General features: G+C 27.8%; 2 protein-coding genes across 2 annotated transcripts in view; one reads left to right on the top strand and one right to left on the bottom strand.

The window, feature by feature from the left end:
* Positions 1-4,103: 4,103 nt before the first annotated feature.
* Positions 4,104-9,791, bottom strand: LOC100163148 (transmembrane protein 104 homolog). Its single transcript, XM_008188443.2, has 13 exons — positions 9,345-9,791; positions 9,148-9,289; positions 8,847-8,976; positions 8,652-8,773; positions 8,475-8,580; positions 8,208-8,331; positions 7,360-7,424; positions 7,161-7,291; positions 7,000-7,093; positions 6,832-6,925; positions 6,331-6,746; positions 5,576-5,689; positions 4,104-4,731 (listed from the first exon to the last, which is right to left on the bottom strand). The coding sequence occupies exons 3-13, from the start codon at positions 8,868-8,870 to the stop codon at positions 4,510-4,512; spliced, it is 1,512 nt and encodes a 503-aa protein (XP_008186665.1). The 5' UTR covers positions 8,871-8,976; positions 9,148-9,289; positions 9,345-9,791; the 3' UTR covers positions 4,104-4,509.
* A 1,894-nt stretch (positions 9,792-11,685) lies between these two features.
* LOC100573722 (synaptic vesicle glycoprotein 2B) overlaps positions 11,686-24,334 on the top strand; it is a 38,043-nt gene continuing 25,394 nt past the window's right edge. The window contains exons 1-10 of the mRNA XM_029488473.1: positions 11,686-11,734; positions 16,738-16,827; positions 19,809-19,877; positions 21,348-21,509; positions 21,691-21,853; positions 22,406-22,527; positions 22,605-22,849; positions 22,942-23,114; positions 23,477-23,600; positions 23,671-23,791. Coding sequence (XP_029344333.1) covers positions 11,698-11,734; positions 16,738-16,827; positions 19,809-19,877; positions 21,348-21,509; positions 21,691-21,853; positions 22,406-22,527; positions 22,605-22,849; positions 22,942-23,114; positions 23,477-23,600; positions 23,671-23,791 — 1,306 coding nt within the window. The 5' untranslated portion in view covers positions 11,686-11,697. The remainder of the gene's footprint in view (positions 11,735-16,737; positions 16,828-19,808; positions 19,878-21,347; positions 21,510-21,690; positions 21,854-22,405; positions 22,528-22,604; positions 22,850-22,941; positions 23,115-23,476; positions 23,601-23,670; positions 23,792-24,334) is intronic.

The raw sequence follows: 24,334 nt of genomic DNA, 5'->3' as shown, positions 1-24,334 counted from the left end.
AAATTTTATAAATTGCGTCCAATGCACCAATATTGCTCTATTATGCTAAAACTACTGTATTGCGGTATATTATGATCATGATAGCCAGCAATTATTATAGTAACCTACCTACGTCACATCGCCTACTGCCATATATTATCATGAAAGAAACTATTTGGTTTTATTTATTTTAAGAGTCATGCGTGGAAGTTGTGTAATAAGAATATAAGATGTAACCAAAAGTATGTTTTGTAAGGACCACCGTATATAGTATAGATTTCAGTATCCATAATACTTGTTATATTAAAATAAAATTAAAATAAAAAAAACGTTATGACTGCAAAGGTAATTCACGCCTATGCAGAGGTCTACGCAACAGTCAGATTATTCTACGAAAACGATTTCATGAAATAAAAATGCTTACGCGTCATGCGAGAGTATTTTAAATGCAAGGGGATACAATATGAATATAAGATGTATTCAAAAGCTTATGTTTCATAAGGGCCGTGATGTAGATTTCAGCGTTCGGTTGTGCGGGGGAAACGCGTACGCATAGGCACAACTAGGGATATGATGAGGAGACTTGAACACCCTCCAGTTTAAATATGCACCCCCAAAAAATAAAAGACTTTTTCTATTATATTTTGATTATTTTGGAGTAAAAATTATCAATAAATACAAAAATATTGTACTATATTACCTATATAAAATTGTATATTGAGGAATAAAATATGTAGGTACTTATAACATAATATTATGATATACCTAAATAATAATCTTTAGTTTATTTAATGTGTTGTACAGAACATGTCACATTCCACAGATACGTATAGTTATTACTTATTTGTATCATAATATTATATTATTATATTATGGGTTGGCTAAATAACTTTGAACACAGGATAACGACATTTTATCTTTATCTTTGGCAGGATGAAAGACGACCTATTAATATGAGGGCGTTGATATTGTCAACTAGTTTCTAATTTATTATTGAATATACTATTATAATAGGAATCATTTATCACAAAATATTTGTTTTTTACATTTTTTACATACCTACGTGTCTTACAAATGGCGCCGCAATGGTGTATAGAAAAAAATCATTTTTAAATGTTATGATGTCACGATGGGAAGAGTCCAAACATTTCTCCGATCCCCAAGGTTTCGTAAATTTGCACTTAAACCATCTGTGATCTGTTAGTTCCAAATATATATTTCTTTAGTCTCTACCGCGGTATGTTATACAGGTTTTTTTATCTTATTAGTATTCGTGTTATCTATATTACTTCAATGTACTCGATTTACCTGCGACCTTCCTATAGCCTATAAGGTTATTGCAGTCTGCAGCGTCGTATAAATTTCCACACCACCTAGCTTGTTAAACGGCATTTTATCACATCATCCATGTCGTTTAAAAGCATGAGGTATTACACATGGCGCGTTTTTTTTATTGTGGTGTCCCCTGTAGGCCTAATCCACATCGCAAGCGAGAACACGCGAACGCCGGTCGACTACAATAATATAGTAATTTACATAGATCGGTACATCGAAAACTGTACTACTCTTGTATAACATTTTTCGTTATTTATGCATCGATAAAACATATTTTAATATAAATAAACAAATATCGAATTTAACGTTGAATAGGTTTTATTGTTTTAATTTCAAATTTTTAATTTTGTCGCAACACGGCATTCGCACATTTTCGGCTTACTATAGTGTTGAATTTTAATGTCTGGAAAGGCATTTATTTAAAATTCAACACTGTCCTTATATTATAACTATAACTATGTAATATATTAATAAAATGATGATGAATATAATAATAATAGTAATCATAATAATATATTATGTTATAATTTTTTTTATTATTATTTAGAGATAATCAAAGTATTACCTGTTTCTAGTCTCCTACCATTCATTATTTCTATAGGGCCTCTTTATTCAACATGTTTTAAATGTCGTGATACTGATTCATAAAAATGTTTTTACGGTCCTCTGGAACAAAGTGTTTATTTTTGAGTGTGTAACGCCGGCCGGCGATAGTGAGTGATGTGTTTCGTGTTTGGTGTGGAGATGAAATGGTGAGGGGATGACAATATTAAATAAATAGGTACATTTTACAAAATAATTAATACGTAAAATCATCTTACTTGGTTTAGGCATCTATTATTTATAGTTTAGCTTACTTATGCGCCGACCAAGACTTATATAAAAATAATTCCTTATCGTCACTTGGACTTAATAACTTTTCTATAAAGCTTGACAGATATTGAAACAATGTAAGTGCATAAATATATTTCAGTCTTCAGATCTGTGGCCTGAGAGATATTATAATCCTTCGTTAATATTTAATAATTTCATTCATTGTTGATGTGCATGCGGCTATGAATCTAAAAAGTATAATATTGTTTTAAGTTGAAAATAAAAAGAACTATTATACTTTTACGAACGAAAAGAAAGTTAAAAAGAATATAGACAACATATTATGCGGGTGTTGCGTCCTCTTTAAGCTATTCTAATTCTAGTTCAAATAAGTCAGAGTTAAAAAGTACATACTCAGCTGAATAAAAACAATTGTAATGGCATTATTGATTATGGTATAATTGAGATAGAAGAGTTGGATCACCGCCCACGATTATAAAGAACTTTATAAAACTATATATAAAAAGTTCTTTATAATCGTGGGTGGACCGCAGAAAATCAGCTCAGTGGGTCAAAATTAAATTTATGTTATACATACATAGGTATTCACATATTTACATTATTATACACTGATTTTTTTGTTAATTAACATTTGAATGTAATGGCATCCCAATGTCATCCCGCTCTACGGGTGCCTCTGACCACGTCGTCCAGAAGTCTGAACTGGCATTAATTTAAATAAATACAATTTACTGGCCGAAAAATTATGAAGTAGGTTACAATTTAGTATCTACTGTTAACTAACCTAGTTTTCACATAAATATACATTTGAAATTATTGTTAATAGATATACAATGTTAAGGTAAAATTATATAGGAAATCTTTATAATTAGTGCACCCCTACAAATATTGGTCTAGTTCTAAGCCCAGCACTTTTGGAGATTTCCAATTTGACGCCCGGCATTATGGGGATTCCCACTTTACCGCCCGCTGGACGAAAAAAGGTCGATTTCCAACGCTTCAACCGCCATCGAAATCCAAATTTTCAGTGCAGGTGTGACAAAAAATATATAATATTATACAAATAATTTAAATTGAACTTACCAGACTATCGTATTAATAATAACCACGGTCTTAGAAAATAATTATAGGTAATAATAACAATATAAAATAATACCCATGGGCCTAGGCCGACAAACCGTCTACGCTCAGAATAGTTTTTCGTATTATTACGTATTTTATATTATTTTATTATCATTCAATTTAAATTTAACTCCATCTGGCATAGTGGCATCTATTATACTGACTCAGTTATAACCTACTTTATAGCCAAGTACTTACTCGCTCCTTTAAGACTAAATCGTCGAGGCTAATGATTTTTTATTGGACCAGCAGAGCTTAATCGAGGGACGGAAAATTGGGGATATGCAAATTAAAATCGACGATGAGGGATATGTTAGTGTTAACATTTTGGAAAAATATTTTATTATACACTTGCTGAGAGAGGTGATACAGTGGGGTAATTTCAGTTTTTAAAGGTGAGGCAAAAGTTTTGACCTGCCCATTTAACTGAAAAAACTAATATTTTGTATTTTATTTCATTTAAAATTTAAAAAAAAATAGTTTTCTTAATTTCTCTGGAAATTAGAAAATTACATCACATTGTGAATTTTACTCATTAATTAGGGGGCGGTCAATCGCCTTGATACAACCCCTTAAGTACGCCCCTGTGTGCCTGTGTCCAAGCATCTATATTATTCTACTACACGGCAGGCTTTGTTGGTGGGGATGACAGAGGGATGTTACCAGCTGACTGCTGTCCAATGAAAACCGGTCGCCACCAAGGTTTATGAATGGAGTATAGGATAAATACAAATAATAGTAATTAAAAAGTAAAAATAATAATTATTAAATTCAACAAAATTTATTTTTGTTTGTACAATAGATATATGTATATGTTTGATGAAAATGAATCATCAGAATATTATTCTTGGAGACAAAACAAACTATGTAATCATTATGAATAAAAAATAACAAGAATTTATATTAAACCTTGCAAAATATATTATGTTGTAAAGTTTTATATTATTTAATAATAAAAACATATCATTTTATATATCAATTATGTGTTATATCAATCAATTCTTTTTTTTTTTTTATAAAATTTATTTGAGAAAAAATATATATTTTTAATAACAACACATAATATACTATGTTAAATATTATGCGTATACTTAACATAAAGTAAACAATCATAGTCTTAATATCTCTTAAATAAAACTTTTTAGTAAAAGTATTCACGTAACACGTAATTAATAAAAGTTAGATTGGTAGACAAATAAAATATGGAGCGACAAGTTAAAATAAGTATAAGTCCACCGTTCATTGGAATTCTTTACTTATCAAGGAAATTGTCAATACTATCACACATATCACCGTCCATATCAAAATGCACAGTGGCCAATATTTAGACTTGAAAGGTGAGCAATAATCATTTTTAATTGCGGCCACTTGTTGTGGAATTTCAGCACGTGCAGCCATGACCAATAATGCAGGGGTTGCATACTGAATACCAGTACCAGCGTACACAGCGACAATCGAAACCTGCAAAATTTTAAATTATCATTAAAAAAGCTACACCCACGGTCTCACTGCTTTTGTATTAAACAATTCTAATATTTTTGTATATCAAACGAATCATTTTAAACTAAAGTAATAAATAATAATTTAACAGCTGTTATTTTTTTATAACGATATGCATCTGAGAAGTAATTATATGTGCTATACACTTTATACTTATACATGACATAATTTGTATTTATAATAAATGTTTATATTTTGATGACTATTAGAGTAACTAAATATTTACACAATTACGCAGGTCAAGGGGCTATTGGGATATCCATAATCCTCTGATATAAGTTGATAAATAAAATAAACAATTTAGAATTTTCCTCTTGATTTACCAAAAAAAAATTTTCAATTCACATTAATATATTATAGTTAATTTAAATTTAATTAAAACAATATATATAAATATATTTATTACAAATCTGTAAAAATGAATTAGTATAATTAATTATGTGACTATATTGTGATTGTGATTGTACCTAAAAACTAAAATTACAAAGTGGTTTGCATAGACCAAATTATTCTTAAAAAAAAAAGAGAGATTGAGAAAAAAAGAACTACAAAGATTTTTTATTACTAAATATTTTAATACTTGAATCCAAATATTTGGATGTGTATTATTTATCAAGCATAAAAGCTATATTTTAAATTCTGAGTGGAAAGATGAATGTATTTTTGTTTGTTAATATAGGGTAATTATAATTTCTTCTATACAATAACCACTTCATAAATACTGTATTAACTCTGAAGATATTGACATTTTTATATTTAAAACATAATTAATGAATGTATTGCACAAAAATAATTAGATGCTTACTAAAACTTCAAGACGTGCCACAAAAGCTGCTAGTAGCACAGGTGTAATTAAGGAGAATAGTGGTATAACTATTCGCTTCCAGATCCAATGAGCATCGCTTGGAAGAAACATCACCTATAACAAAAACATATTATACATTACTTAGGTGAGTATACATGATTAATTAACAAGATTTATTATTGAATAGATTAATTTTAGAACATGTAACTAAATTATATATGCAGTAGTTTATGGTATTACATTTTTATATACCTATAATAATCAATTGATAATTAATGTGTATAATTGATGTTATAGAACATAACTGTTGACATTATGTTCTTATAGCTAAAAAGTAAATAAGTTGATACGGTCTATTATATCAACAAAAATGACTTCAAAGGAAAAACTCTCACTCCTTGTTAAAATGTCAGATTTTTTTGTTTCTATTTGCAAGATGAGAATTTTTGGAGAATCAAAGCCAAATTCTCATTTTACTATAAATAGTGCTGGAAAAATAACAAGTATTGTGCATTATTCAAAAACATATTTTAGCTTCTACAATTATAATATAAATTAGGTTTTTATCTGACCTGAAAAATGTTCTTCCTTTAAATAAGAAAAAATAATAATAACAAAATACAACTATTCTATAGGTCACGAGTTTTTCCTGTAAGACATGTTTTTGTTCTAAAAACACACCGGCCTCAACACTCCTTAAACAATTAACTTTAAACACATTTATAGAAATGAAAATGAATAAACGTTGTGCTTACTTGGATATTATTTCTTAATGTAATTGCAATAACTGGAAAACTAATACTGATTGTAAGTACAGGAAAAAGAACCAATATTGAATCAATCAGTTTATAAAATAATCCAGTATCTTGTGATGGTGTGAAATTGATAGTATACAATTCATTAACTTTTGGGAATGCAAAAACACCCGTCATACACAAGCACATGTACAACGTGTATACTAACAAGAAGTTAGCTGCCACTTTTAGCAGTATTTTGTTTTTGTTTTTGATAGGTGAAATCACAGACGGGATAGAATGATGACACATAAACGCATAAATCGAAGCGCCTATTAATTGTGGCATAGCCATAAAGTTTGATGCTGGTGTATATCCATGCTTTTGGGTTGGAGAAATCAATCGTATTGTTGCTAGAACAACCATTGCAATAATAGCTGAAAAAAAAAATAGTTTGGTACAAATTAAATTTATTAAAAACGAAATTGGTAAAATATATACTGCTTGTAAAATAAAACTTACCAATGATGCGCATGAAAAAACCTAGAACTTGTAAGTATTTAGTCTTTTGGGCACTAAAAAATGTGAATGGTCCTATTATTAAGATATACAGCACCTATGTTAAACAATCAATTTAATATTAATACCAACTATTTTGACAAGATTATTACTAAACAATTGCATACATACCAAATAGCTTAAATAAATTTCATGTTTAGTATAAGATGAATTTTCCCAACACAAATCTGACTTATTAGCAGAATTATTATTTGATTTGTGATCACTAAATAGTTTTAATAAATTTATAATAATATTGAACAATAATTTTAATTAATAAATGGACAATTTACCATGTGAAGTCTACAAGTGATTGTCCAATTGCTTTATAGTAAATAGATAAATCACCAAATAAATAGCCACTGATGGAAAAAAAAAACATCACTTTAGCAAATGGAGGCAGTAGTACTGCTACCATTTCACCCTGAAAGAATTAGTTATTTAACATTTTAATGATGTACAAAAACAGTATTTAAATATAAAATATTTTACCATTTCTATCCTATTATCAAGTGAAAGCAATTCAACAGATTCAGGAGGAAAGTCCAATAAAGAACCTAAAAAATAAATAGTACATTATTTAGAAGAAGAATCCTGACAAAAGATAGATATATTTTTAAATTTACATTTATCATAGGTAATACAATAAAAATAGTTAGGAGAGCGCATACCCACCATGCGTTACTGTTCTACAAATGCTTAAAATAGTAAATTGTAGGTTCTGAATAATCTATTTCTCTCTGTTATGATTAATAATTAACATTTAAGCGAATTGACCTATTATCAATTTTAGAAATAGGAATATTATGTAATGAATACCAAGTTATAAGTATTTTAAAATTATAAGTTAATCGTGCATTTTAAAATACTCATAACTTGCTTTAAAATTTAAATTTAAAAAAAACCCTACAGGTTTACTAGATAATATTCTTACTTCTAAATATGATAATAAGTCAATTCTCTCTAATATTAATCATGACAGAGTTAAAAAGATTATTCAGAACACACAATTTGCTATTTAATGGTTTTGTAAGATATAGACAACACATGTGGGTGTAGCGTCCTCTTATATTGTATTGATGTGATGGAAATTGAATTATTATAACACAAAATACTTATTACTTTTTATAACTTTTATTAAATTAATGCTGAATTTGTATTTGTTGAATTCATAATTTATAATAGTTTGTTATTATCATAACATTTGTACTACGGTTAATTATGCTTATTATAATAGTATCCAATTCTATTAATGAAATGTCAAACATTTTAAGATATACCTACTGTGTAGTGTATGATTATAAATTAATAAATATAATTGTATTAAGTATGTTGCATACTAGATGTAGGTAACACTGGATTATCAAAAATAGGCGCTTCATTGTCACTGTTATAACTATCCGTACTAGCATTTGAAAGTCTGTCATAGTTAACTGATGAAACTTGTGGCATCATGTCCTTACACTGAAAAAAAAATATAATATATTTGAAAGTACACAATTTTTACAGCAAATAGTACAGGATTTTTACAAGAATCTTAAATTGTATATAACCTTGATGATAGTCTTAGTAAAAATGTAAATTATAGCTCAGAATATTTTGCTTACCGATTTCAATACCCTGGTAACACTTTTCATCATTTGTAATTTACGAAGTTGTGTTATAGAATTTGTAATCGTAATTGCTTCTATAACGAATGTGAATGTAATGTAACTAAAAAATAAATATATGTTATTTAATCAGTTTTAAACATTATAATAATAAACTATAATTGTATTAGGTACCTTAAAAAAGCCATAGTAGCAATAAATATACCACTCAAAAGCCATCCAGTTTCTTGAACAACAGCTGGCAACGTCAGTGAACCCGGCCCAATAATCAGGTTAAAAACAAAGATCAAACCGATCTGTAGAGATCAGAAATTGGTTAATATTTTAAACAAATAATAATCAATGAGATTGGTAAGTAATATTGCTTACGGGCGTCGAGTATAGGGAACTCATGGTTTTGTTTTGAACGCAGCAGCTACACTATAATATTATGTCTGTAATATTTACAATTACGGTCTTGACGTAACAACGATGAACGACGACATTGCATACAGCTCGTCTGCAACAGATATAAAAAAAAAATCAAAACGTTAAATCACTCGGAAAACTATTTTCAAAGCGAACACCCTTTTAACATATATTCGAGAAAATAAAAAGACCATAACCCAACACCGAATTTCAATGATGTAAAATAATAACAAAAGTATTTATAATAAGACACATAACTTACATTACCGAGGGCCGTGTCGTAACGACGGACGAATGTGACCGTGACGAGGAAACGTCAATGAATATTATTATGTTTTGGAAGTCGACTATATACCACCGAAAATACGTCCTCGAATGACAACGGTTTGACCGAATAATCTAATCTGTTCCGATTGGATTTTATTATTATTGTTTATTATACAACAACGAGTTACTTACAACTATATCAAACTGTTATTATAGTATCGAGAGATGGCTAGAGACTATAATGATAGAGAGAAAACAAAAACGTGCGATTGTTCATCATGGTCGGTGTCCCCTATAAAACCATTCGTATCGTATATCGTGTGTTTGTCCATTCGGACGAGACGATAGTGTGTTTATTTTTGTATTATAATAATAATAATTGCTATTGTGTTACAATAAAATCGTACTTTATAATTATTTTGATATTAATGTGACATTATTATAATATTATTTGACAATAATAACAATTCTGTAAAAACTAAAAGCCGCTTTCAAGTGGCATCGGACAATATCAGATATCAGTCGTAAATCCAATCTGAAATCCAAGTCGTAGATAACACTATTTACGTCGTGCTGTGCTTATGCCTTATTGGGTGATTGTTTTCTGCGACGCACTACAAACAAAAGTGGTCGTGCACAATGACGGCGAATGACTCACGGCTTTGTTGTCATTGTATGGTCGTTGAATTTATACGTACTGTCACCAATGTAGTCAGTACCACCACATAGGTTTTGCTCGTCGACCGACCGTATAAAATTAATAATGTACAAAATTAATTTTTCTTTACGACGTTTCAATCGTAAAACTACGATTACGCGGCGCAGTGGATAGGCCACTAAACGTTTCTATGTTTCAACAAAATATCACCGCGACGGTCGTCCAGTAATGTAAGCGTGCCCATGCAAATATTATGCAATAATGTGATAAAAATATGATGAACGTTGAGATTAATTAATTTTATTCAATAAATTAGATTGTAATCAAAATCGTTTAAATTTTATTTTATTTAAGAAATACAATTTAGAATTCTTACCCAAAAGTTAGAGGATGCGGTTCAAATAATGTTCCAATTTTTTTTTTTATCATCGTCTAAGTGTCTATATTATATTATAGTCTATAATAGCGATTGCTTATAAAAATATTATGTATAATGACAACCGTGAGTAAATAGTTGAATTGAATTTAAAATTTCGATTTGTGTATTAATTATTATTTGATGATGCTTTGATGAATCGCATACCTCTAGACTCTTAATTGAATGTATAGGTATTAGGTGAACCTTCGGGTTTATCAAGTCCCCTGTTATCAACCGGTGTGGTCCAAATATTCAGATGGTCGAAAGTATAAAGCTAAGTAAAAAAGCTATATTAAGATTAGTTGTCAATTGTATATTGCTATTAAGTATTAGCTATACTAATTTTTTTTCTATTAGTTATACCTCGGATACGCTTGAACCACTGATTTTACCGGCCGAATTCGGTGGTTTAACCGGAGTTCAACTGTTGTAATACGGGCCCTGACTAATTTATTAAAAATCGCATACACAGTGAACTCCTGCTATAGTGCTATGTCAAAACTCAAGGAGAACTGACAAAAGTTTAAAATATCGAGGTTTACTATATAGGTAATGGTAATATAACGTATAAGTCAATCAGTAGATCGGTGTGAATAGGTTCGTGGAATAAATAGCAGAAATAATTTAGTTTACTTATTTTCAAAATGGCATTATGTTAAGTAAATATAATAATGTAAGTACGAAATAGTAAAAATTCTTACTTAATATATTTTTTTATAATTATTATTAAGACTTAAACAACTATATATTAAGAAATAAGAATATAAATACTGCTTATATATTACATTCAAAAACAAAAATAATTTAGTACTTTATTTAATGGAATTGAAAAGTATATTTTGTAAAAAAAAACTGTAGCTACAGCCTATAAATAATAGTGTGCATTAACAGTGGCGGATTAAGGGGCAGGCTAAAAGGCTATAGCCTAGGGCGGCTTTTTTTTAGAAATAAGGGTTATTATTGACTTATTAGGTATATTTATTTTGATATTTTTTTTTCATATTTGTAATATAGACACGAAAAAAAATTATTTAAAAAAGTTATAATAATATATTAATGTACCTATGATGCGTACCTATAGTAAAAATATTACAATTATTATTTCAATTTTAAAATATTTCATGTGTAATAAAATAGTTACTAGTTAATAATAATTACTTATTACTTATTAGTATGTACTTATTGGGAACATTCGACTATCCGAGTATTGGTATTTTCAGAAAATATAACAGTTAGGTATTTACTTTTTTGTTATTTTTGGAAAAGATATAAGTAATACTTGTTCTCAGTAACAGTTGTCATTATACCAATACCTGCAACACGATCTACGGCTTGCGTCTGCCTACGACCGTGTGTTTTAATGACTATTGATAATATTATTATGTCCAAGACCAATAAAATAAACCTTTTATTTCTCACGTTTAAAATTTAAATTCATTTGAATGTTGGCATTTTACGAGTGACGAGTAATGATGATCAACGGAAAGGCGGAGAGCAGTTTAAAAGGTAATAATAAGTACATTCCTACTTTTTCATTATATTTTTATTTAACCTTCCAGGGGGGCAAGCTTTTGAAAATAATGGTAATAATTTATATTTTTTATTTGAATATATACAGTATTATAGTGTATACAGTATACAGTATACTTGTCCTATTTATATATTTTAGACTTTAATACTTTAATACATTATTTATATTTTACTTTATGTCAAATTTTATAAGAGTTAAGCATATTCAAATTTTATTTCGTTACTGCCCTATAATAAATTAAGGTTCATGGTACAGTCAATGGATATTTTATTTTTATTTGATAGATGTAGATCCATTTATTTTTACGTCATATTAGAACTGTTTCTAAAATTACTTCTCTTGTTATAAAAAATAGCGCACCCGCGGGAAGTTTATAATGACAGTTTATTAGTTTATAATATCATATTAATATGATATTAGCTTTAATTATTTTATCATAAATTAAAATCATCACAATTTATTAATTTTCATAAAAGTAATAATATACAGGTAAATAAAGGTTAAGTTAATATTTTAAATCGGTTTATTTTGTTTTTGTACCAAGTTTTTTTAAATATTATATAATAATATGATACCTATGTTTCTGTGTTTAAAGTTTACTACCTATTTCTGGCTATTTATATTTGCGTTATGTGACTGTACAAGCATTGTTTATTTGTACTGGTATCTGAAGTAAAATATTAGACATTTTATTTTATTTTTACAAGTTGTATATTTTAAAGATTTAATATTATAAATTTTTTTTTGATAAAAAAAAGTGAATACAATTTAAAGAGAACGGTTTAGACCAAATATTGTTGGTTTCTTAGTAGATTGATATGGGGGGGGGGGGGCGCCAGAGTAATTAAGCCTAGGGGCGAAAAAATGCTAAATCCGCACTGTGCATTAAGCCTATGTTGATATGCCAGGAAACTGGAATTATAATATGGTAGGTACTATTGTATTAAAAATACGAAATATTTAAACCTACAACACAATGTAAACTCTAAACTCATATCTTTAAAATTATTAACATTAACTGACTATTATCAATGTAATGATTATTAAGTTACTATATATAATATATGATAATAGTTTATTCAGTGCACAGCTATTTAATAAATAATTATTATTTTAATTTTTAATTAAAGTCATTAAGAATCTTTTAATATATTAAAATATTATATGTTTATACAGAGCTATATAGGTACTACTTAAAATTAAGTTTTTTTTTCTGCAAAAATTGGTGTGGAGACTGTAGAATTTCTTACTACTTAAATTTAAAAAAATTAAATCAAAACAATTTTTACAATCGTAAAATTTCTTAAAACTAGTATTTTATTGACTTTTTTTTTATTATTTAAAATCCCATTAAGATATTCTGAGTTGAACACGACTTGTAGAAATGAGTTATTAATAATATATATATAATTATAAAAACAAAAATGGTAACAAATATCCAGGTGACAATGAGTTGGCAACCCTATTCATTATTGTAATCTTTTAATGGCGGTTATCATCACATTTTATTACTATGATAAAAATTGCTTTAATTTAGCCCCTTATAATAATTAGCTGGCATTGGGCATCTTAAGGACGTTTTTCTATATACAACGTGTAATGTGAATTGTAGACCTTGGTGGTAAGTAGAAAAATATGAACCTATAACAAACTCATAATTACAAACTGAAATTATTTGAACCTATAATTATGTATAGGTACTTTTAAAGGTTAATTTAGGTAACGAAAAATAAGTATATATATTTTGACTTTAATGTCATTATTTCTCCACTAGAAAAATAAAATATATTATGTGACACAATTGAATAATTTGAGAAAAAGTATATTATTTATCTTTTAGATCATTTGAATTTATTTAATTTAATATTATAATTATTTATGATATTTATGGTACAAATAATTTTTATTTAACTTAATTGAATAATCGGAAATATTATTTATAATATGATTTAATCAATTTCTTGAGAAATTGAGTACCATATCGTGTATTAATATAGAATATAGTAGTGTAATAAATTATAACATGTTGAAAAGGAATAAGAATATGATGGGAATGATAAATAATTTTATATGAAACAATAATTTAAGAAAAGGTGGTAAGAGGATGTCGCTCTGCTATACAGTAGGTTACAAGTGGGTCACTATATAATGGATGGTATTAAATTTGAATTCAATGACACCTATATAATATCATTGAATACGAAAAACGATTATGAGATTATAAGTTACAACCGTGATTATTCTAACACAAATATATACATTTTTCGTACTATTTAAAACACTGCAAATTGTCGACAAACCGCCATAGTACAAACAATTTTAGGACTTAAATGGCTCCCATAACAGGAGCTTCACTTGAAAATATATAAACATTTATTCCAACTGGTTAGTTATGAGAGCTCAAAATTCTAAAGATTAAAATAAAACTCAATTTCTAAATATTAAACTTCAAACTTTATCAATTTTGAATTATTTTTTATGAAAACCATTTATTTGTTAGAAACAAGAATTGTTCTATACTATTAATATTTTTTATTATTCAATTGCATACAAAACATTTTTAAAACTTTTAAAATAGAAATGATAAACAAAAATAATAATTTGTGACCAACTTTTTTGTTAATGCCTTCTTTGGCCTGCCAACAATAAATATAAACGCCGATATACCTAAGTGTTTTATATTATATATATTTGATATTTTTTCAGTATTAAAAAAAAAATGTATTGTACTAATGTTTAATTTCCAAGAATGTTTGATGTGATTTTGTGGTCCCCCATAGTATTATAATTGATAATTTTTTGGTGTCATTTCATTAAAAGTACCTACACATAGTTTGTCAAAAATAGTAACAATATTGTGATATTTTCATACTAATATAAGTGACATATTAAATAAATTATACAAATATTCTACAGTTTTTGTCCCCACTTGACCCCCCCCCAAAAAAAAAAAAAAAAGTTTTTTATGTGGCCTGGTAATGATCTGAATGGCTTACATAAACATTTTGTCACCAACAAAAATATGACGCCCCCTAGCGCACTATTGTTTTATATCCCTGACTCACGGATGACATAAATCTAAGTAAGTAACTATGTAAGGCAATCACGTAAATTCGGTTTTTAATTTTTATAGTTTTTGAGTAGATAATCTTAGAACGAAATTAAATATTACAAAAATTATAGAGAATAATATTTTTAAGGGTTCGACTTTTCATTTTGTATTTTTTATTATTTAAATTTATATATTGATATATCAAATCTATTCAAAAATAATATTCTCTATAATTTTTTTAATGGGTGGTTTTACTAAGATAAAAATAAAATGATTTTGCCGTTTGTCTATTTTGTGCGTGGGTCAGAGAGAAAAATAATAACGTGACTGACATCTACTTAAGTTTTACCGATAAAAATTAATGATGGGACCTTGAACCCCATTTATACGCAGTAATATTGTATTCTAACCAATTTTGTAATGACTAATAAGAGATTAATTAAAATGAAAAATATAGTTTTTCAGCAGGGTCTTAACGTATTAATTGTTATAAACTAAATCGTGTTAAAATCCAATTTATATTAGGTAAGTATAAATTATAACCTATTGGCTATTTGCATTGTGTATAGAAATGAGTATCTAAGTATTCCACAAAATTGCGAACTTTGTTTTATTTCAATAGGCTATTTCACAACTATTTTGAAATTATTGAAAATTAATTTTCCCGGATTTGGATTTATGTACAACACACGTTCATCAAATGTAGTTTTATTAAAATGTATAAATTGTTTTAAATTAATGTTAAAGTCGTACCAATAATTAAGGACTACAAATTATATTTAATAATTAGAATGATAATTTTAATCGTACGATGTAGTTAGTATTTTTAAAATTATACGTTATACGTTGACGGGGGGTGGCGGTGTTATAATAATGCATCACTCTGAATTAGGTAGGGTACCTACCACGCGATAGTTGTTATTTAAATTCAATTCACATATTATAATACCTATTACCTTTGTAGTTTTTTCAGTTTATAAGACGACGCTGCTTGAGGTGCTGCGTTTATATATTATTATGTTTGCGATGTTGTGTAAAAAATGTATCTAAATATATGTCTATAAAATTATAAATTATAATACTATAATTGAATATGTAATATAGTGGTTTTGAATAAAAGTGTTTCGTGTCAAAAATGTTTTGAAGCCGTTGTTGTAACATCTCATATTAATTATAATTACGTAATATTGATCCGATAACTGGAAGTTAAGTCATTGGACGCTCTGAATAATGATATTATAAATAATATATTGTATAGGTATCGTCGAATGTTTGTTATTGATGTATTGTCGCATGACATGTAATGAATAATGATATACGAGTGATTGTGGTTTTATAATTATAAATTATATTGTTCGGTTAAACGGTTGGATTGTTACGTTACTATAATATCAACAGATTGTAAAGAGCAGTGGTGATGATACACTTCTGTATTATTATAATATTATAATAATATTATAGTCGTGACTACCGATGAATGGACCGACGACTTTTCGTTATAGTTTTCATGCATCTCCACGTGATTATTATGACCACTGTATACCTACAGTAATTTAGGTTGTGTAAAAATATGTCTTTCGAAAACAAGTAGGTAATTTATTTTTGTTTTATACAATAGTACCGACCGAATGGCATGCGTATTGCGCTGTATAGTTGTTAATTAAAAATTAAAATATAATATAAATATAGACATTTATATCTGCCACTCTCTAAACACAATAATAATATTATATATTAATAATCTATTGTGTTATAAGTTATTATAATATACATAATAACCACATGGATTTATTGTATATTATATTGTATACCTTTGTTAGATTGTTTAACAGTAAATACGGTCGGTATTTGAATAACATATTATTGTAATAATTCTTTAGAAATAAAATATTTGTGTATAATATGTGTATTGTGTGTATTGGGAAGCCAGGACTACCCAAATCATGATTTTGCAATTGGAAAATGATAATAAAGACAGGAATGAATTCCATGAAGACGGCGAAAAATGCGAAAAAGGTATGTAAATTTTTTTCAAGTATGACAATATGTCAATATAATGTTATCGAATTAAAGCACAATACCTAATACAGTAATACCTAATTGATAATATTGTAAATTATATTTATAAATTGTTTTTATACATTTAATATCTCAAAAATAAAATAGTGTAGTAACGCATTTTCCATATTTTATCAGTAAACAGTTCCTTCAGGTTTAATATTGTTTCCTATATGTCCTTGTATTTTGAAATCAATGGTCCAACTCTATAATTTTTCTTAATATAGCTAATTAATATAGCTGATTAATTTAAAACCGGGATTACTTTGGGCTGGGGAGACACTGTCCGGTTTCTCATAGAATTATAACCACAGCGGTAGAAATCATCCAGTTATCGATCGAAGTACATCGTATAAATAATACACCTAAAGAAGGTTTCGAATACATACGGCATACCTCGTCATCGAGTAGATAGTAGTTTACTGTACTTGATGTGTTAAATTCTTAAATTACTTATAGATTTGAATTCAGTGACTTACATGTACGAAAAAAAACCACAATGAGTGAAGGATAAGGATGGATCGGAATCTATTTCTAATGATAGTAGTTTATCTTGTGTATTTATATTATCATAAGTATTTTCTGTAGGTTTTTCTCATTTAACATTTCATCTTTAGAAAAAATATAGCATATAACTTATTTATAAGTATTTATAATATACTGGAGTACCGAGGAATGGCGTGAATAGATTTGTATTAAATTAGTCGAGTTATTTTAATTATATAACCGTGAATAGATAATTATAAAATGATAACATGAGACATGAGTAATGGTGGAATAAATGTATTTATATACTGTCACGGATGTACGAATACTACTTAAAAATAAAATATTTGAAAAAGAATAACAACAGACCAGACTATGAGCCAAAAAGCTATACAAAAAATATGAAATCGAAATTGTTCGATTATATTCATATTGATTTTATATTTTGTACATAAATGTATTTAGTATACATAGTTAAACACACAAAACAACAAACAAATTGTTAACCACACCAAGTTGTCAGCCCAAATCTGAAAAAAATGGTAATACAATTTGTCAAATTTTATTTTTAAATTTTAACATGGTATTACAGTTATCCATTTCCCTTATAATAGGTATCCACTATTTCCTCGCCTAAATATTACAACGAAGTTCCCAAAACATTCTGCACAATTTATAAGGTTCTTATAGGAATTAATCTTCTTACTACATTTAATTAATATTCGTTAAATTTGTATACATTATCAACAAAATAAAAATTTTAGATAACCAACAATAGATTTGTTTGTGGTATAGTAAAGTAAAATATTTCTTAAAGATTCAACCTATATATTATTATAATGTTCGATTATATACTCTGATATAGATCTAAGGAACTAACGGTAATGACAATATGGTGTTCTATTCAATACTTTTTGAGTATTGAACCATACAATATAATGGATTATTTTAAGAGAGTTTAACTTTGTTAACTATACTACTTTAACCTAAACATAATATTATAACAAACATTTAATGTACAATGTATAAACTAAATATATGATATATTATGTATTTATTTACCTACCTACTAATAGGTGGTCGTGGCTGGAAAATTTAGATATTATTATAAGAATTTAGATACGAAATACTATATTGTTATATATATATATATAGGTAATACCTATATATAAATTAAAAATTCTTTTAATATTTAGAACAAATTAATATAATACTTATGAAATTATGCCATGTCTACTCAAAATTTTTTAGGTTCATAATATTTTGCATGATGTTTAATTCAAAAGTGGTCAGTGGACCAGTACATGAGGTCTAAACAATAAAATTTAACTTTTCAATGATAGAAAATTAGTATTAGTTTGTTCCGGTTTACAAGACTATTTGCATAAAATGAATTTAAAAACTTTTCATTTCGTCTAAAAGTTCATGAGAGGTATTACAAAAATATTATCGCTCTGAGGAATATATAAAATTGATTTCTATGTAGTTCCTTCTCTGTCAGCGTGCGTTATAATTTATACCTAGGTAAAAATGTAAAAATGTAAAATACAGCTATACACGATCGTGGTACCACTGATTTTTAAATATAGATAATATTAATTATTTTATATAGGATAATCGTTTCATGAATAAATACATATTTTGAAAATGGTTGTACCTAAGCTAATTATATTTCATTATTATGTTTATTCATAAGCCATGCTAGTATGTTTATTATGTAGGTATATAATTTAAATATATTTACACAAAATAAAGCGTTTCCAATTTTCATACTACATGTAGGTATATGACTTGTTAATCATGCGTACTTAAATAAACATACTGTTAATTTCTAATTTTGAACCATCTGCCATAAATAATAGCTAAAGAGTTGCTAAAAATGTAATGTTATAGAAATAATTCATTACGAATATAATATGATATAGATATTCGATACATTATGAATTAACTATTAGTAGGTATTTAGTTATTTAGGTAATAGGTACATGGATTAATTTATAATTTAATTTAATTGTTTTAATATACAATTTAATGAGGAAAAAACAATTAATATAATATATACTTAACTGGATTTGAATTGAATATATACTTACATATATAACAAGACATTCCTATAACAATGACAGGTTACTAAAACCATTACCGAACAATGTTTCATGATTATGTACGTGACCCTGCAATTACCTAATTACATGTACAACAAAAAACTAAGATTCTTACAAGATAATTGATTTACTATGACGTGTGCCTAATGTTAACTATATATTATGTTTGCAAATTAGTTTAATTTTGCATATAATATATAGCACATCATGTAGAGTCTTCCAGAAGTCAGAACAATACTCGTCTTCGTAAAGCCAAGTAAAAACCATTTCGGGTTCATAATAAATAAACAATATAAGTGTATAATAATATTATTTAAAACGATATTTAAGCTGTTTTAATGGTTGTAGGAACAAATGATGATATCAATAAAATTGAGCCTACTCCGGCGGATTTCGAAACAGCCATTAGCCATACGGGTAAGATATTACATTATATTATATTATTGTAGTTTAGGTGCAACGATTTACATGATGTAAACAGCAATGAAGATTACTAAAAATCTTAAGGTTTTTCATTTTTAGTTATATTTTTAATTTTAATTTATTCAACAATTTCTCTCAGTCGTTTGTAGAAATAATATCATTTAATTTTAATTTTTTACGGTACCATAGTTAGTATTATTACTTATTAATAATCATATATAATTAAATTCTTGGAATTTTGTATGTTAGTTCATACATTTAAAAACGAACAAACGGTTAATTAATTATAATTGTTCAACATTTAAACGAGAGTATTAGTAAAGGACAAAGTGATAATATGAACCAAGATAAGGAAACTTATGAGTTATTATACTCCATATATTACGTAGGTAGTAATAATTAAATTTTTGAATATATTAACTTAACAATTCGTAGCAAAATAAGAAAAATCATTTAAAAAACAATAAAAAACAATAAACTATTCATTTTCGTTACCACAATAGGTTAGGTAGGTAGGTATAAAAAATAAAATATAAAAATTAGGTCAAATTTCAAAATTTTGTTTTCAATATTATATTGAAAAATGTCAAAAACCAGAATTTAACTCTTAAACAAAAATGGTGAAAAAAAAATTACTGCACTAATTAGCTAAACCGATATTTTTTAATAGAGCATAGCCTTTATCCACCAAAAACCCGGTTCCATGGACAGCCCATTTCTGCCAAAAACAAAAAAATATGATTCCCGTTTCCACAAAAATGTATTTTGATGAAAAGACGTTTCCGCCAAATATTATTTGGGAACCATATACAAACATAACAAACATATCCGTACTGTGTACACTAATGTCAGAGTAATTGCGTATCATAATTGGTATTATATCCATTGTATTTAAATATTTTAAAATGTCATAAAAAATATAGTAGGTACATGTAATAATAATATCTAAGTTAAATAATACAATTCAATTATAGTTTTTAAAATATCTCATAAATTATCATAGATTCATCAGTTGAAAATTAATGTCATTGGTGATTGACCAAGTGCTATTAAAGTTTAATAGTTGAATAATTGTCTAATATTATTTTTCTATTTATTTGACAAATATCTTGATGGCTGCGATGCTGATACAGTTTATATTTCCGTTATCGACAATTATTATCGTTGTCTATATAGGTAGTGTAAATAGACAAGATTTGGGTGTGCTAAATTGAATGTTGAAGTGCTATAGTACCCCATAGTACCCTCTTAGTTAGATTTATGATAATTGATTACCAAACTATTTTCGGCGGAAATGGGAATCGTAGGTATCTTTTTCGTCTTTGGTGGAAACTCTCAATATAATTTTGACAGAAACGGGTAACACTCTTTAATATGTATAAGTATAAGTACCTACCTACCTAACCTAACCTATTGAGTATTGGTAATTAATGTTATCGGTTTTTATCGACGCGTGCATTTTAGGTTATGGCATTTACAATAAAAGAATGCTCGTGTTGTACATACCTTTAACACTGACTTCGTTGTTCTGCACCAGTTCACCGTCGTTTATATTGCCGGCGGTAAGATGTTACTTCGATTTGTCGCCTTTGGAAGAGGGCTCGCTGTTCGGAGCTGTTTACGTAGGCAAGTTCTCAAATATCAGCACCATAATATTACTTATACAGTCTTAATGTGGTGCAATATCGTGGAGATCTGTCGTTACTGATATATCGTATTATATCATATCGGACTATGTACAGTGTACAATGTACATATATAATATTATGAACACGTATTGTTGACATTGTAGCGATTTTTTTCGCAGGTATGGTTTCGAGTGCTTTTGTATGGGGTTTTCTCATCGATACGCTGGGAAGACAAAAATTATTATTCTATGGCATACTGTTGAGTGGAATTATGGAGTTTCTTTCGGGGCTCGTTCAAAGATTTTGGGTGTTGGTTGTTCTCAAGTTCTTCTGTGGAGTCGCGTGAGTATTACATATTATTATTTATTTGCTCATTTTATCAAAGGAAGTATATGAATTTACACAACACACATTATACCTGAAGGGATGGGCCATTCAAACTTCTTAAGGTGCCACTTTAAAGTCACACGTCCTGCATTGTCCTTTAAGTGACTTTTTCGATGCCTAAGCTAGCTTAAATGGATAAGTCGTAGATATGTGAGTTACCAGTTGTCACTTATCCATCCCCGTACTAAATTATAGTAGGTATTAAATTCATTGGCGTAGCCAGATATATTAAGGGGACTGCAACCCACCTCAAAATTTCAGGAAAATTAGTACTTTTAGCTTGCAGTTTACTGTGCAATAATACACTAATACTTAACCATGTACTAAGATTGTAATTTGTATGAAAGTTTCTACAAACATGTTATATACCCATCACCCACCGGCATCAACATCCAAAATTATGATGGATTTTAATTAAGGTCCCTCTATGTAGGTAACAAATTATCAGTCCTTCTCTAGTAAAATCCTGGCTACGCTACTGATTAAATGCATCAAATAATTTTTCAGAACATGTGGTCCATATTCTCTTGCATTTACTTTTTTGTCTGAATTCTATGATAAAGAACATCGAGATAAAATCGTATTGTACGCAGGAGGATTTTCGTCGTTCGCTTTTGTTTTACAACCGCGTACGTGTTTTTTCTTTATTAAATTGTTTTTTCTCACAACATTATTTATTCATTAATAAAAATTATTGTTTGTGTAGTTGTGGCGTATTTTTTGATTCCAATGGATATCAATTTTCAATTTTTGAATGGAAATCTAATTATTGATAATTGGAGAGTATTCCTGATGACTTGTTCAGTCATGGTATTCTTAGCAGCATTCTTAGTTTATTCTATGGACGAAAGTCCAAAGTTCCTAATGGCAGTCGGTCGCCATAAAGAAGCTCTACATGTGTTTCGAAAAATATATTCACAAAATACAGGCAATCCACCGGAATCGTATCCTGTAAGTATTCTACATGCTGTATTTTACACAAATTTAAAAATATTAATTGATTAATCTATATTTTATCAAATCATAAATATGATATTATTTAGATTAGCATTTTAAGATCAGAAATATCAGAAGAACAATCCTTAAAATCTATGCCATCAATATCTGTTACAAAGTTTATAAGAAAAGGATGGATCCAAATAAAACCTTTTTTTTTACAACCATATTTAACCCCGTCATCATTGACATTCTTGTTGCTATTCATGACAATGTTAACGTGAGTTTAAAATGTTTGGATAATTAGAATTAGCTTATTAAATATCAAAATTATTTTGTCAAACAATTTATATAAGTAGTTACTTTAATAATAAAACCTAAATGATTTTCACTTTTTTAAGATCCCCTCGTTCCCAATAATTATTTTATTATACAATGATATAGTCTATAAATTATAACATCATATTATTTAGGATACGCATGCAAAATCTATCTGTATCTAGTACTCTATTTGAACCCGCGAGTTCTAAGAATTGTAATAGGTATAAATGTATGATTTTAGGTTTTGGTAGATAGATGAATTTATTTTTTTTTTACTAACAAATATCGCTTACTAACGCCACGATTCGATACAATACGCAGATTGAACACCTTTCGATTAAGACTGCCAAATATGTACGCAACAATTATTGCAGCCAAAGGTGACCATACAGTATGCGAATGCAGGACATCAACTAACGTTACTTACACTGCAGCATGTAGAGGGGTAAGTACCTACCGCAATTATAATTTGTTTTATTTTTTATCTTTAAATACAAAAATGTTAAATATTTTAGACTCTCGCTCTAGTCGATCCAGAAATCTATATCAAATCTATGATTGTTGGATCAGCAGTTTTTAGTATGTTTTGGGTCGCCATATTCATTACAAAATACATGGATAAACATTATATATATAGTAAGTGATAGACAGTATATTATATAAATACCAAATATTATTATACAGAATTAAATGTATTCTAAATATTAAAACGATTTTTTATAATATGTCGGTATAAATTATTATAATAAACTAGCATACATGGCAATACGTTGCTATTGGTAGGTTTTTGTGATTATATGAGTGGTGCGTACATATCAATGTATAATTTAAGTATTTAACTCTAAAGTATATGAATTATTTTAAAATGCAAAAAATTGGTTCACCGAAACTGTGGTTCGAACTCAAATGTACATTTTGTGTACTAACAGGCTTTTCGCATTAATTGTATTAATTATTATTATTAAAACTAAATAAACCCGATAGCAATAATTTATGTTGGACCTCTTATTTACCTTTTTTCGCGACAAAATGTAGCTTATCTTCTTCCCCGAGGTCTAATCTATCTCTGTAGCAAATTTCATCGCAATCGGATGAACGGTTTAGGATATGCATTCATAAATGATACAGTCAGTCGCAAACATTTTTTGTCTTTTATATATAGAGAATATAGATAGATAG

Source organism: Acyrthosiphon pisum, chromosome A1 (genome assembly GCF_005508785.2).
Source record: "Acyrthosiphon pisum isolate AL4f chromosome A1, pea_aphid_22Mar2018_4r6ur, whole genome shotgun sequence".
NCBI classification, from domain to species: domain Eukaryota; kingdom Metazoa; phylum Arthropoda; class Insecta; order Hemiptera; family Aphididae; genus Acyrthosiphon; species Acyrthosiphon pisum.
Note: the sequence above shows the minus strand (reverse complement) of the source record. Positions and strands in the feature narration are given on the sequence as shown.